Source organism: Egretta garzetta, unplaced genomic scaffold, assembly GCF_000687185.1.
Source record: "Egretta garzetta isolate BGI_Z169 unplaced genomic scaffold, ASM68718v1 scaffold491, whole genome shotgun sequence".
In the NCBI taxonomy this organism is placed as follows: Eukaryota; Metazoa; Chordata; class Aves; order Pelecaniformes; family Ardeidae; genus Egretta; species Egretta garzetta.
The window spans coordinates 299,995-311,457 of NW_009258684.1; the positions used below are offsets into that span (position 1 = coordinate 299,995).

General features: G+C 37.8%; 1 protein-coding gene across 1 annotated transcript in view; it reads right to left on the bottom strand.

Annotated features, from left to right (window-relative positions):
* ZFAND3 (zinc finger AN1-type containing 3) overlaps positions 1-11,463 on the bottom strand; it is a 111,958-nt gene that overhangs the window by 97,396 nt on the left and 3,099 nt on the right. The window contains exon 3 of the mRNA XM_035888697.1: positions 10,518-10,544. Within this exon, the coding sequence (XP_035744590.1) occupies positions 10,518-10,544 (27 nt within the window). The remainder of the gene's footprint in view (positions 1-10,517; positions 10,545-11,463) is intronic.

An 11,463-nucleotide genomic window follows, 5' to 3' on the forward strand; every position in this document is an offset into this window, starting at 1 on the left:
ACACTAGGATCAGCTTTCTATCTCTTCACGTATTGCAGGGCAGGACATGTCAACAGAGGTGAACGAAAGCTCATCTATTAACAGCAGTAACGCTATACTAAACATCACTAAAGCACAAGGGTAGATAGCACAATATATTTCATTTTCAGCTTAGAAATGAGCCAGACTCTGGTATTTACCTCCACAGACACCATCTAAAGTGTTGGAGGAGGTTTTTTTCCTACTCTGAAACAACAACAAAAAAGCAGACATAAGGCAAAACCCCACCATCTTCGGTTAAGAGAGCAAAGCCTGCAACTTATACAATTACCAGCGAAGAAATGTGTCTTTTATTGCTGATTTAGCTCACTGCAAACAACTTTCACTTCAGATAAAGAGAATTTAACTGGAAGCAAGCAAATACCAAGTCCACTTTGAGCAATCCTAAAGTATTCGAGATGCACAAATTTACTTTTGGTCATTTCTAATGCTTACAACCCTTCAAGACATCTATTGCTCTCCATTTACATGGGACCTTTCCCACAGAGCTGGGCAGAAATGCCCCAGTCCCAAAATATAAAAGCTCCTGTTATTTAGGAACCGAGTTCATATAAAAATGCTACTGATTTTGCTAACTGCTAATGTATATAAATGGACATAAATACAAAACAAAGTTTAGAAAGCTCCAAGGCTTCCCCTTCATACACTGAGTTCATTAACCTTGTTCAACATGAAATTTAGGCGTTCGCTTATTCAAGTAAGAAGCAGCTATGCTGTGGGTAAATATACAAACCAGAACCTTCCTCCAAATTTGTCCCATAACAAGTCTGAATGCAAAGGAGACAGAAAAATCTTGCATTATGCTCTGAAGACCATTACTAGAGCTTCTTTGCTCTTTTCTTCTTGCAGCAAGACAAGAGCAAATCTCTTTAAAAGACCGCTAGAAGTTGCTCATTCAGCTTCAGCACTTTGGATCACAAGTGAGACAGAACACGTGGGACCAACTTGTGACCTGACTGCAGCCCAATAGCTCAGAACCAACGCTCCTGACTCATGATTTCCAAGCGCTTTGGCCCAGTAACAGTCACAGTTCCACATTACTGGATTTATTTATACCAGAAGGATGAGGGGGTAACATTACAGGATGGCAAAATCCTACACTGAGCTTGCAAAGTCAAGCTGTCTGGAATCGGGAAGTGTCTGAACCAATCACACTTGTGACTCACACTTGCACACTTGTGACCTGACCTCGCTATTTCATTTTCAATTATTTTTATAATGCATGCAAACAATCAGAGAACTTCTCTTTTAGAGGACCCTTAACTTGCTTACTGGATAGAATGAAGCAGTTCAAAACGTGCACCTTTCTGCTAGACTCTTGGCTTGGTTTTAATCCCCAGGAAAATTCTGAAGAGAAATCAAAGAGAACTAAATTCTACCCACTGTCTCTGCCACAAAATTCCTACGTGACTTCTGTAAGTTCCTCCTCCTCATATTTATTTTCAGGATGTTCAAATAGGTACTCTTGGGTCCCCACTAGCAAAAGCATTCGATACCCTTGCAGTTCCATAAAGGTAGGGAGATCTGTACATTCAATGTTTAAAGCATGATAAAATCACATGCTTTGGGGGAGGGAGATGAAGAACAATAGTCCCAAGGCTTCTCAAAGTTGATATCCAATATCTGTGGATGTTTGACATTTGTGCTTTAGATTCTTATCTATGCATACTGAACAAGAATATCATCACCTTGACTCGGAAATGTCAAGATGGTAAATTACTTATTTTCTTGAAGCACTAGGGGGCTAATTAGTTCTCTAAAGAAATTCTATAAAGAAAATAATTATTCTCCATTCAGGTCAATGTGCAAATGCTGTAGTATGAAAATACAGGGCATGACAGAATGTCTTATATTGCTTCCTATTCAGTACAATGACTGAGAGTACATTTCTGCAGAAACATCCCTATAGTGTTGCAATTAAAAATGTGTACCTTATGTCTTACTTAATAGCGAGGGAGGTTATTCATTAGAAATACTAGAGCCCGGGGTGCATGCAGAACCTCCAGAGTCTTCACATCAGGACAGGGAATCTCTTTAAAGGAGACATTTTCAGCAAACAGAGCTTACCTAGATGGTATTTAATGATTTAAACAAGGAGATTAGGCCAGTAATCTTATGCTTTCTTGTACTCTTTGATCCTTTTAGCATAATTAAAAGACAGTTATAATGCCTACACACAGATTGGATTAGTGATTTAAGCACTGTAACCTGTCTTGTCATTTCCTAAATCTTCAGTGCCAGATTCAGTCAACAGTCTATGCTTTCTGCAAAGGAAAGGAACAAAATCTGATACACTCAGTTACTAGAGATGCAGTTATCTCTGATATCTTTTCAAGAAAGGGCTTATCTACAGTCCTGGAAGCTTAGAGATCTCCAGCATAAGATTGCATCCATCCATCCATCCCTCTGTTATGGACATTCATCTACTCACAGTTAAGGTTAAAGCCAGGTTCCTGCTGGAAAATATTTTAACCTACTATTATTCTCCCTGACTAACACTTAGGTGATATTTTGATGTGATCACAAGAAAAAATTTTATCCAAAGGGAGATTTTTTTTCCCCAAAGTTTGCAAATTAGTCCAACAGTTTGAATGTTAACATTCAAAAATTCCCTCTCATTCAACATAAAATACTAATTTCTATATCTCTGAAGAAGACAGTGATTATACTTTTCACTTTCCACCTAATGAATACTACATGTAAACTCATAGACAATGTGGGGGCTTTGTTTTGTTGTTTGGGTTTTGGTTTTTTTTTTTTTAAAGCAAAGTTATAGTTGTATTGACTAAATCTGCATGAGCAGTTTGCCCTCTGGTGACTAACTCTGTGAGAACATACAAGATTTGTAATAGATACGTGTAGACCAGCATGAATAAAGAATGACTGGAATGTTTGCAGGCTCCATAAGAAACAGCACTAAAAGGGTTAAAAGAAATGGTATGCGTTAATTGCAATAGTGCAATGTGGTTTCATTCAAATTAAGAAGAGAAACAAACTGAACTAAAGGTAAAGTGTCAAGAAGATGAAGATAGAAATGCAATGGTAGAATAACCACATATGGGAAAGAAGAGAACTGAAATTCTAGAATTTTGTCTCAAACTTATAAGGGCTAAGGCAAAATAAAGAAGCAAAAGGTCCCTCACAGCATCCATTCCTCAAGGATATAAAAGGCAAGTCCAAAATCAGGTTGTTATCATGGTGAGGGCTCAATAACCAGAACTCCTTGATCTCTGTGTCACGCAGAGGTGACGATGGTCAGGCTACCTGGACATGTACCTTAGGGCTTGCGAGTATGTGGGTGTGAAAGCATAAACAGACAGAATTAATTTACAGATTACAGATTAATTACAGATTTGTGAAAGAAAACTGCCTTCCTCCTCCATAAGATCTGACATTAATTTGTTACACTTATTTTCTGCACTATCACTAACACTACGCTAGAGTTGGAGGGTGGGAGGGTGAACCTGTATCACATACAACCAAAGGATCAAGCATCTATCCCAGAATTTGGGCAATGTACTCAGCCTGAGGGCCTTGACTGACTTTGAAGACAGCCAATTTGCATTTTAATCTAATATGTGCTAATGGCATGCTTACTTCAAGCTGATTTGGAAGAGGAAAATACAGATTTTATTCCTCAAAATGACCTTTTGTTTCCCAAGACAGGGCTCTAGATTTATCTCAGCTCCTTAGATGACCACTGTTACTGTACTGAACATCGTATATATTTTATCTTCACAAACATTCTTTCCAGTGAAGCAGGGAAATATTATCATTTCTCAGTAACTAATGAGGAACAGAAGTGGAAGACAAAAAAAGTGACTTGTCGAGCATCACAAAGCAATGCTCATTGACTATGAAAAGGAAACAGGGTCTCAAGTTCCCAGCTAGATCACATTCCTTTCATATAAAATGGACAGACAATATAAAAGTCATCAGTTACATTTTGTTCTATTATCCAGATCACGTTCATCCTGTACACCTGCTTACCCAACAGCATAAATCACCTTAAGAGACAGCTACAGTTCCCTTACACCTAGCTGCTGAGCTAAAAGGTTTTCACAAGGGAGGTTTTTCTTGGTCTTGCCTTGCATGGGTATGCAAGGACTGTTGAAACATTGTCTGAGTCAAGCTCCACGACTGTTCATCCAAATTCTTTCTCAGTGTCCTTAGCTGAAGGTTGTTGTTGGACAGTAACTTCTTCCCTTTGAAGATGGACAAGCATGTAGAACGTGCAAGAGTGAAGAGAGAGGAAAGGAAATGTTGGGGCTGGAATGCAAGAAAGAATTGCAAAGCAGAGTTAACTTCTAAAATTGTTGTTGTGCCTCGCTTGAATTCACCAGGAAGTTTAGTTAGTGTAAAAAAATGCCTGATAATTCCTGCAACAATCACAAATATTGGTGGTCACAGAGGCATCCTTTCCCCATTACCTTGCAATGGTAGAATAACAACGAGCCCGTCCTCATGGTCACCTAGCATATAACCTTAGTATTCTTATTTAGTAAGTGTTGCTTCAAGATTGCTTCCCTTGTAAAATACATTTTGAAACTAGCTCTTTTACTACCTGGCACCCTTCCTGTCCTACCTCAGCCTCTTGGGTAGCAGTACAAGGGGAAAGAGGAAGGTTAGCTGCTAGTCCTGCACAATTTTCCTTGTGGCATTAGCAATTAGAATCCCAGAAAACATGCAGTCAACTCAACAGCTTTCCTTGTGCATTCCTAAATACTCTGCATGCAGTACTGCATAACACATCTCCAATGACAAACTGAATTTTATTTGCGAGATGAAACATGAATCTGCATCACACTTCTCAAAGGAATGAGCTTAACATTTTTAAAGTGCGCTCACTGATACTGACCTCTCTTCTCAGAGAGAAAGAGTTAAATATCCTCTTTTATTCCCCAAAGGCTGCTGGTCCCATGCAGAGGTGCCATATTTTATTTAAAACATGCTCTCTCCCAGTAACCACTTGTTCTAATTGGCAAGGCAAGGCTGGGTCCCCAAAGCACATAGCTCATTACATTCAGTTTGGATTACAAAAACACGATGAAACAAACTGCATCGAAATGTACAAATTAACAGCTCAGGAGTGCACAACACGGACATGGAATTAGATTGTAATATGGAACAAACTCCACGGGGAGGCTATGGAACAAATCACTAGTGTCTCCATAAACTATAGAAGGTTTCCAAACAAGCAAATACACAAAACAGAGCACAGACTTTTCTATAACTCAAGCAAATTGCTAAATAGGAAAAAAAGAAAAACATTCCCTCTCCTATCTTATGCACGGATTTATAGGAGAATGGAGTTATAAGAAAGTTTAATAAATTAAACCTGTGGGTTGCACATTCTAAATAGGTAACTCTGCTTTCATGCTGGCAATGTGCAAACATCATGGCAATTAAGTCATCTTTCTAAACTTTTTTTTTTTTTTTTTTTTTACATCAGAGAACCTATACCCAAGAGACTAAATTACAGCTGGTGTTTCAACGAGTCATTTGGAAAGGTTATGAGTTAGAAGGTGAACAGGTATTAACAAAACAGAAAGAAACTGGCTTTACCATAAAGAAGAAAACATACTGGAAGACAGAGCTATGAAAAACTAAAAATAATGCAAGTCTGAGACAAAAAAGAGCCGAGCTCTTTTCTTGGCTTGTAGATCAATCTGTCCAATGGGACTGGCAATCCCCTGAGATAGGAAAAAGAAAACACATGGAAAATATCAGTGATGTCTTGTCAAGACAGAGGAAAAAGTTAAATGAAGACTATCTGGCAGTCTTTCCAGGTAGCCAGTACTGAGAAGAGGTCATATTTTTGTTTAAGTGCAATTCATATTTTTAACAAATGAGCCCCAGACTACTAGACTGTGATTTTAGCAAGATGCAATCCATTGGAACAGCCACTAATGTCCTACAGGGTAGTTTGTTGATAGGATTGATTGACTGTAAAAGGTTAAAGTTCTTCATTAACAGGCATTCAATTTTCCTAGACTGTGGTAGTGAAAAGAGACTTTCAAATGTCTGGAAAAAGTCCTATAACTTGAAGTTAGTAGTAGCCAGAAAGAGGAAGAGAGAAAAAGAAAAATCCTGTCCTACCTCAATACACAACATTTGATTGCCAGCTGTGAAAACCTCTCTTTCTTCCACTAACAACTGTACAGAGATAGAAATACTTCATGGGTCTGTCCTGCATCAGTGTTTGTCCCTTCCTGCTAGTTTATAGGGGGGAAGATGAAGGAGGAGGAAAAAGGAGAAAAATCATTGAGCAAACCAAACCAGCAGCTGAGCCATTGGCCCTTCTGCCAACCTACGTTGCACTGCTGTGCACCCAATGCCTTCACCCAGCCGGGTCCCAGGCAGACGAGAGCTGTGCCTTCCAGACAGCATCTTTAATGCCTTTCTACACAACGCATAGCAAAATCGCATCAGTATTGCCACGAAGCACCACAGGAGCCCTGCACTCCACAACTTCCATGCCACAGTAGCACAGACAGAGAAGAAAAAAAAAATAAAAAAAAAATAGACCTCTCAAGTAACATTATACCAACTTCACTCAAAATGTGATCCCTATTTAACTCCTCAAACTTCAGCAAGCCTAGAAAGCTTCAGGTATCCTTCTCTCCCGTGTTTCCAGTTCTCCTGTATATATTGAGTACTAGGAGCATGTAGCATAAATACGCTGGATAATGTGGTTTATGGTACTGGTTTTTTGACAGAAGTAAAACAATTAATCCTAGGCTTAGATAATACAACTATACTTGAATGAACTCATTTTCTATTAATTTTTATTTCCCCTTCAAAACTTTAAGACAGGCTAGGGGAAAAGGAGTAAACTAAAAACCTATAAATCCTTTCCCAATCCTTCCACAATATATTGCCCTGTTCTAACAGCCCAAACAGAGCTATTACTCAGATCTTTACATTTTTTTAAGCCACAGAATAATGCATACTAACAGAGAAAAAAAATCTTTGGGGTCAGCAGTGCAAATCAAACTTATAAATAAGTGAAACCCTACTAAAGTAATTTATCCATTTTTTTTTTCTTAATTCCATTTCATGGTGATTTTCTTTCTCAAGCTTAGCAAACATCTCACCTTTTCAAGTTTACTAATTATGCTAGGTCATCTTTTCCCTACCAGCCTTCCCCTTTTAAAAATTCTTTGGGCATAGATTAAAAGAAATTAAATGTATGCCAAATAACGTCTATAGTTATATACGCTATCATTCTTTATTAGTAGGTGCTCTAGAAATTAGAAATATCTTTGTTGCCAGTGTAACCAGCTATACAATTTTCCAAATAATTATTTAGCTTCCAGCCTGGCTGTGTAATAAAAGTTGAAGAAGAAACGTGACTACTTTCAAGTGCCAACCAGTTTTTTGTAGCGAGCAGTCCATGTACTTCAAAATACAAAGACAGACATGAATACAGCAACGAATTCTAGACTAATGAAGCAACAAATGGAGGCACTGGTTTCCATCAGGAGCCTAAGAAGGGAACACCATAGGGGAAAAGAAACATTTTGTGTACAGATAAAAACAGTATTTAGTGCTGTTTTCAAACCTCTGAAAATGCTTGCTGCTTTTCCAGCAAAGTACTAAAACGTGGATTCACATCCGAAATAACAAGGATACAGAAAATGCAAACATAACAGAATTTTAATAACCCATTTAGGAATGAAAACGTTACGAAAAGCGAGGCTGAATAAAGCATAATTTATCACTTAGCATACAACAGGATACAGCAAAGATAACAAACTTTGAACAAGCAACATGCACCTGTTGAAAAGGTTCCCAGTAAGCAAGCTGAAAGCTCGACTGAGGATCAAGTTAGCAGCTGATTAACAGCAAAATTATTTAGGCAGGAACACTGACTTTTGCCAGCTCATGCTTACAGGAGGTGTTATTACTGCCAGGCAAGGCAGCATTCTAAATAGCTCCCAGGATTTCCAAAGACTGAGAGAAGAGGAAATTGTGTTATTCAAGTGACTCTGAGTCACATAAACCCCCCAATTTTGTAAGCTCCAAAAACTGTGTGTGACTTAGGCATGACAAAATAAAGGTCTGCTCAACAAAGCAGAAGGGTTAAGATGCACAAAACCATGAAATAACTCTACAGTCAGACACCTGAGTGAGTTCAGGAAACAGAATAGCAAATAATGGGATTATATACAGAAGATACTAGTGTCTATTCTTATTTTCCCCCTTATCAAATCTTTCAAATTCAAGAGAATAAAAGATACTACTGAAGTCACAACATTTCATAATATGGCATAGAGCCAAGCGTATGTATTGACAATACCTATGTGGTTCCAGCAATACTGATTTCCTACTTGATAGATTAAAAAAATCTGCAATTTTTACTGATCGAGATACCAGTATCTAAAAAAAAAAAAAAAAAAAAAAGGGTTTTTTTAGTGTTTGATTTCAAACTACAAATAAAACTGAACTAAGAGTCGAGGCCCTTAAAAGTCAGAGAATTCTCAAATTCAGCAATGCTGACCTAGCGCTTCACAGGGCACTAACATAAACATTAAGAAGAGATGGACACCCACCTCTAGAAGTTTCAGTTACACCTTCAGACAGAAGGGCTATGAAGCTCATTCACAAGTCCATGTATACTCTAATCATCATTTCATCTTCTTCCAGCTTTCCAAGTGCATCTCTCCACCAAACCATCCAGCGCTGCACTTACCTTCAGCCTCACATGCTACTGCACAAGCTGAAATCCACTTCCTGCACCCCTCTTTCCAATGCTGATTGCACCATAACACAAACTAAACTTGCTAAACTCACAATCAAATGGATTAAAGGCAGACTGCATTTTTTTGGGGTGATTTAAGAAGAAAGTCTAGTTTTACAGTTTTCTGTATTTAAATATTTGTTCTTACTCTGTGATAGTTTGTTCTGTGACTGTTCCCAGAGGTTCCAATTAAGAGTTCTTGAGGTACCAGGTGTTGTTTTCATGGAAGTTTGTAGAATTCCTGCCTGAAAGAGCCTACTTTATAAAAGTGGCTTTTCAAAAGTACTCAAATAATGTCCCTAGCTGAAGTTGTTATTAAAACTTTCATAAACCTAATGGGAGCAAAAATAGATTAATAAAGAGTACTTTTGAAAAATGTCACTCATCACTGTCCTGTATTTTAATCATTCAGATTTCACAGTTTACCATATTGAAAGAAGAGAAGTTGCAGTATTAGCGAAAGATGTGGTGCCACTAAGGGAGATACTCTGGCTGTAATTTGCATTTTTTTCACTTACCAGCCTATATTCCGATTTAAAAAAAAACCCCACACTTTATTGCATTCATATTCTGGATGGGCAAGAAGTCTGAAGGAACTATGCCTTAACCATCTGAAGAACAAATTTATTTGAAGCAATTTAATATGTAGGATTACACTTATACTGTATCTGGAGACTTTAAGGCATTGACAGCACATAGTCAGCACTGAATTGGAGACAGAATGTTGTAAAGTACTTTGCAGAAGTACAATTAACTTGAAATTATTTCAGAGAGGCTCTTCAACATTTCAGAGTCTCCTGCTTCTACAGGGCTTAAATAAAACAAGTCAGGTTTTCCTTCTTTGAACAGGGAGATGGGGTGAAGAGAAGGCAAAGAGGGCTGAAGAAGACAGAGAACTTCAAGCTCCTCTCCAGTATTTATCAACCCTTATGTGCAAGCCAAGAACTAGCCCGTGGCAAATGAACAACAGATTGGTGGTTGTACAGAAGAGCTTAGTAAACCTCCTAGATCTAGGGTCAACACATTGGGCTCTTCTAGCCAAAGGGTTGCATATATCTGTGTGGTGTCCAGCTCACTCTTGCCATAGCCAGCTGAATGACCTGATGCCTATAACAACCTGTGAAAAGTATTCCTGTGTGTAATATTAAAAAAATGTCCAAAGATAGCCAAAACAAGGAATTCCACTCTCCTTGTTACACAATCTTGTTGCTTTTGCTGTTTGTTTAATCTGGGGACAAATGGGAGTGGAAATTCAGTAAATTTATCTTGATAATAAATTTAGAAATCGGAAGTAATTGGTCAAAGAAGGCAGCAAACTGACAGCCCCTGACCATTGTCCTTTGCTCCATTTCCGTGCTAATCAACCATCACAGACATCAAACTACGACTGAGGATGGGGAGGAGAGGAAGGGCAGAAGCTCACGATCATGTATTTACAAACTTGGATATATTTACAAACTCGGATACAGTTTAGAAGGTCTGAGAAAACAGTAAAGAAGGGAAGGTTCCACATAATAATTCACATTGCAATGTAAACTCAATTATGTTTTCATCTTTTCCTGACTTGTTGCCCTTCTCCCTTGATTTGTATAAAAAGATGATGCTTACACAAATGCAGGGGCTTTGCTGCACTGTGTCTGAAATTATCAAAAAAAAAAAAAAAAAACCATAAACCAGGAAGACTGGATTCCCCCTGGAAAAATAAAATAAAAAAAAATTTAACAAAGTTACTAACCTTTTTCGTTGTGTGGATTTCTTTTTTCTAAAATAAAAGAGAAAGGAAACGACAGTCAAGAGAAATAATAATTCCCAATTTTCCCTTGCATATAAACCTGCTTCAATACATTTGAATTAACAAGTTGCCATATTAAAAGAGAAACAAGAGGAACTTTTTTTCACATCGTTATCTTTGGAGCACCTGGAATGGTGGAAAAACATCTTTCAGCAGCTTACTTGCCTAAAATCTTCCTATCTGTGGTAATTAAATTTATAGAAACAAGAGTACACAGCTTTCTATTTCAATACTGTGGCTAGAAACCCAGCATTAAGAAATATGCTAAAAATATTTCAGTAACAAAGAAAAAAAAGAAAAGACTATGTGGGACCGATGGCACTGAGAGGTTTTGAGTTACTACTCAAACAGGACTGCTTATTTCAACGCTACTTGTTGAAGGAATCATAGTTAAAAATCTAAAAAGATAAATTTGCCTTTTTGCACAATATTTAGTTTTGTTCCAACTAGCAGTAGCTTTTTAAGTTACTCAAAACTCCATAAAGCGGCTGTAAAGAAAGGCTTGAAAATGTTAAAAAGGTAAGCTTCCCTTCTCACACACCCCAAAAGCACACAAATGTTTAGACATCTTCTTGTATTTTTATAACGGAAAAATTTGATCAGAGGGAATGACTTTTCAGGAGAATTACAGAATAGAAGCCAAGAATTTTCCTACTTGCTAAAAACAAAAGAGTAAAACCCAAATAAAAGATGCTTTGCTTAATGCCTAGCCTGCTGGCTGTGAAGTTTTGGGTACTCTGTTAAGCTGAAAGCATGAGGGATGGGCCGTTTTGCTATCTCAGAATCAGAAAATACACATTTCTGGAGGTACACAAACAGAAGTTGTTTACATTGCTAACATGAACATAACAGTTGTGCTGAGTCAAATCAAAGACCTAGTAGCTTGTTT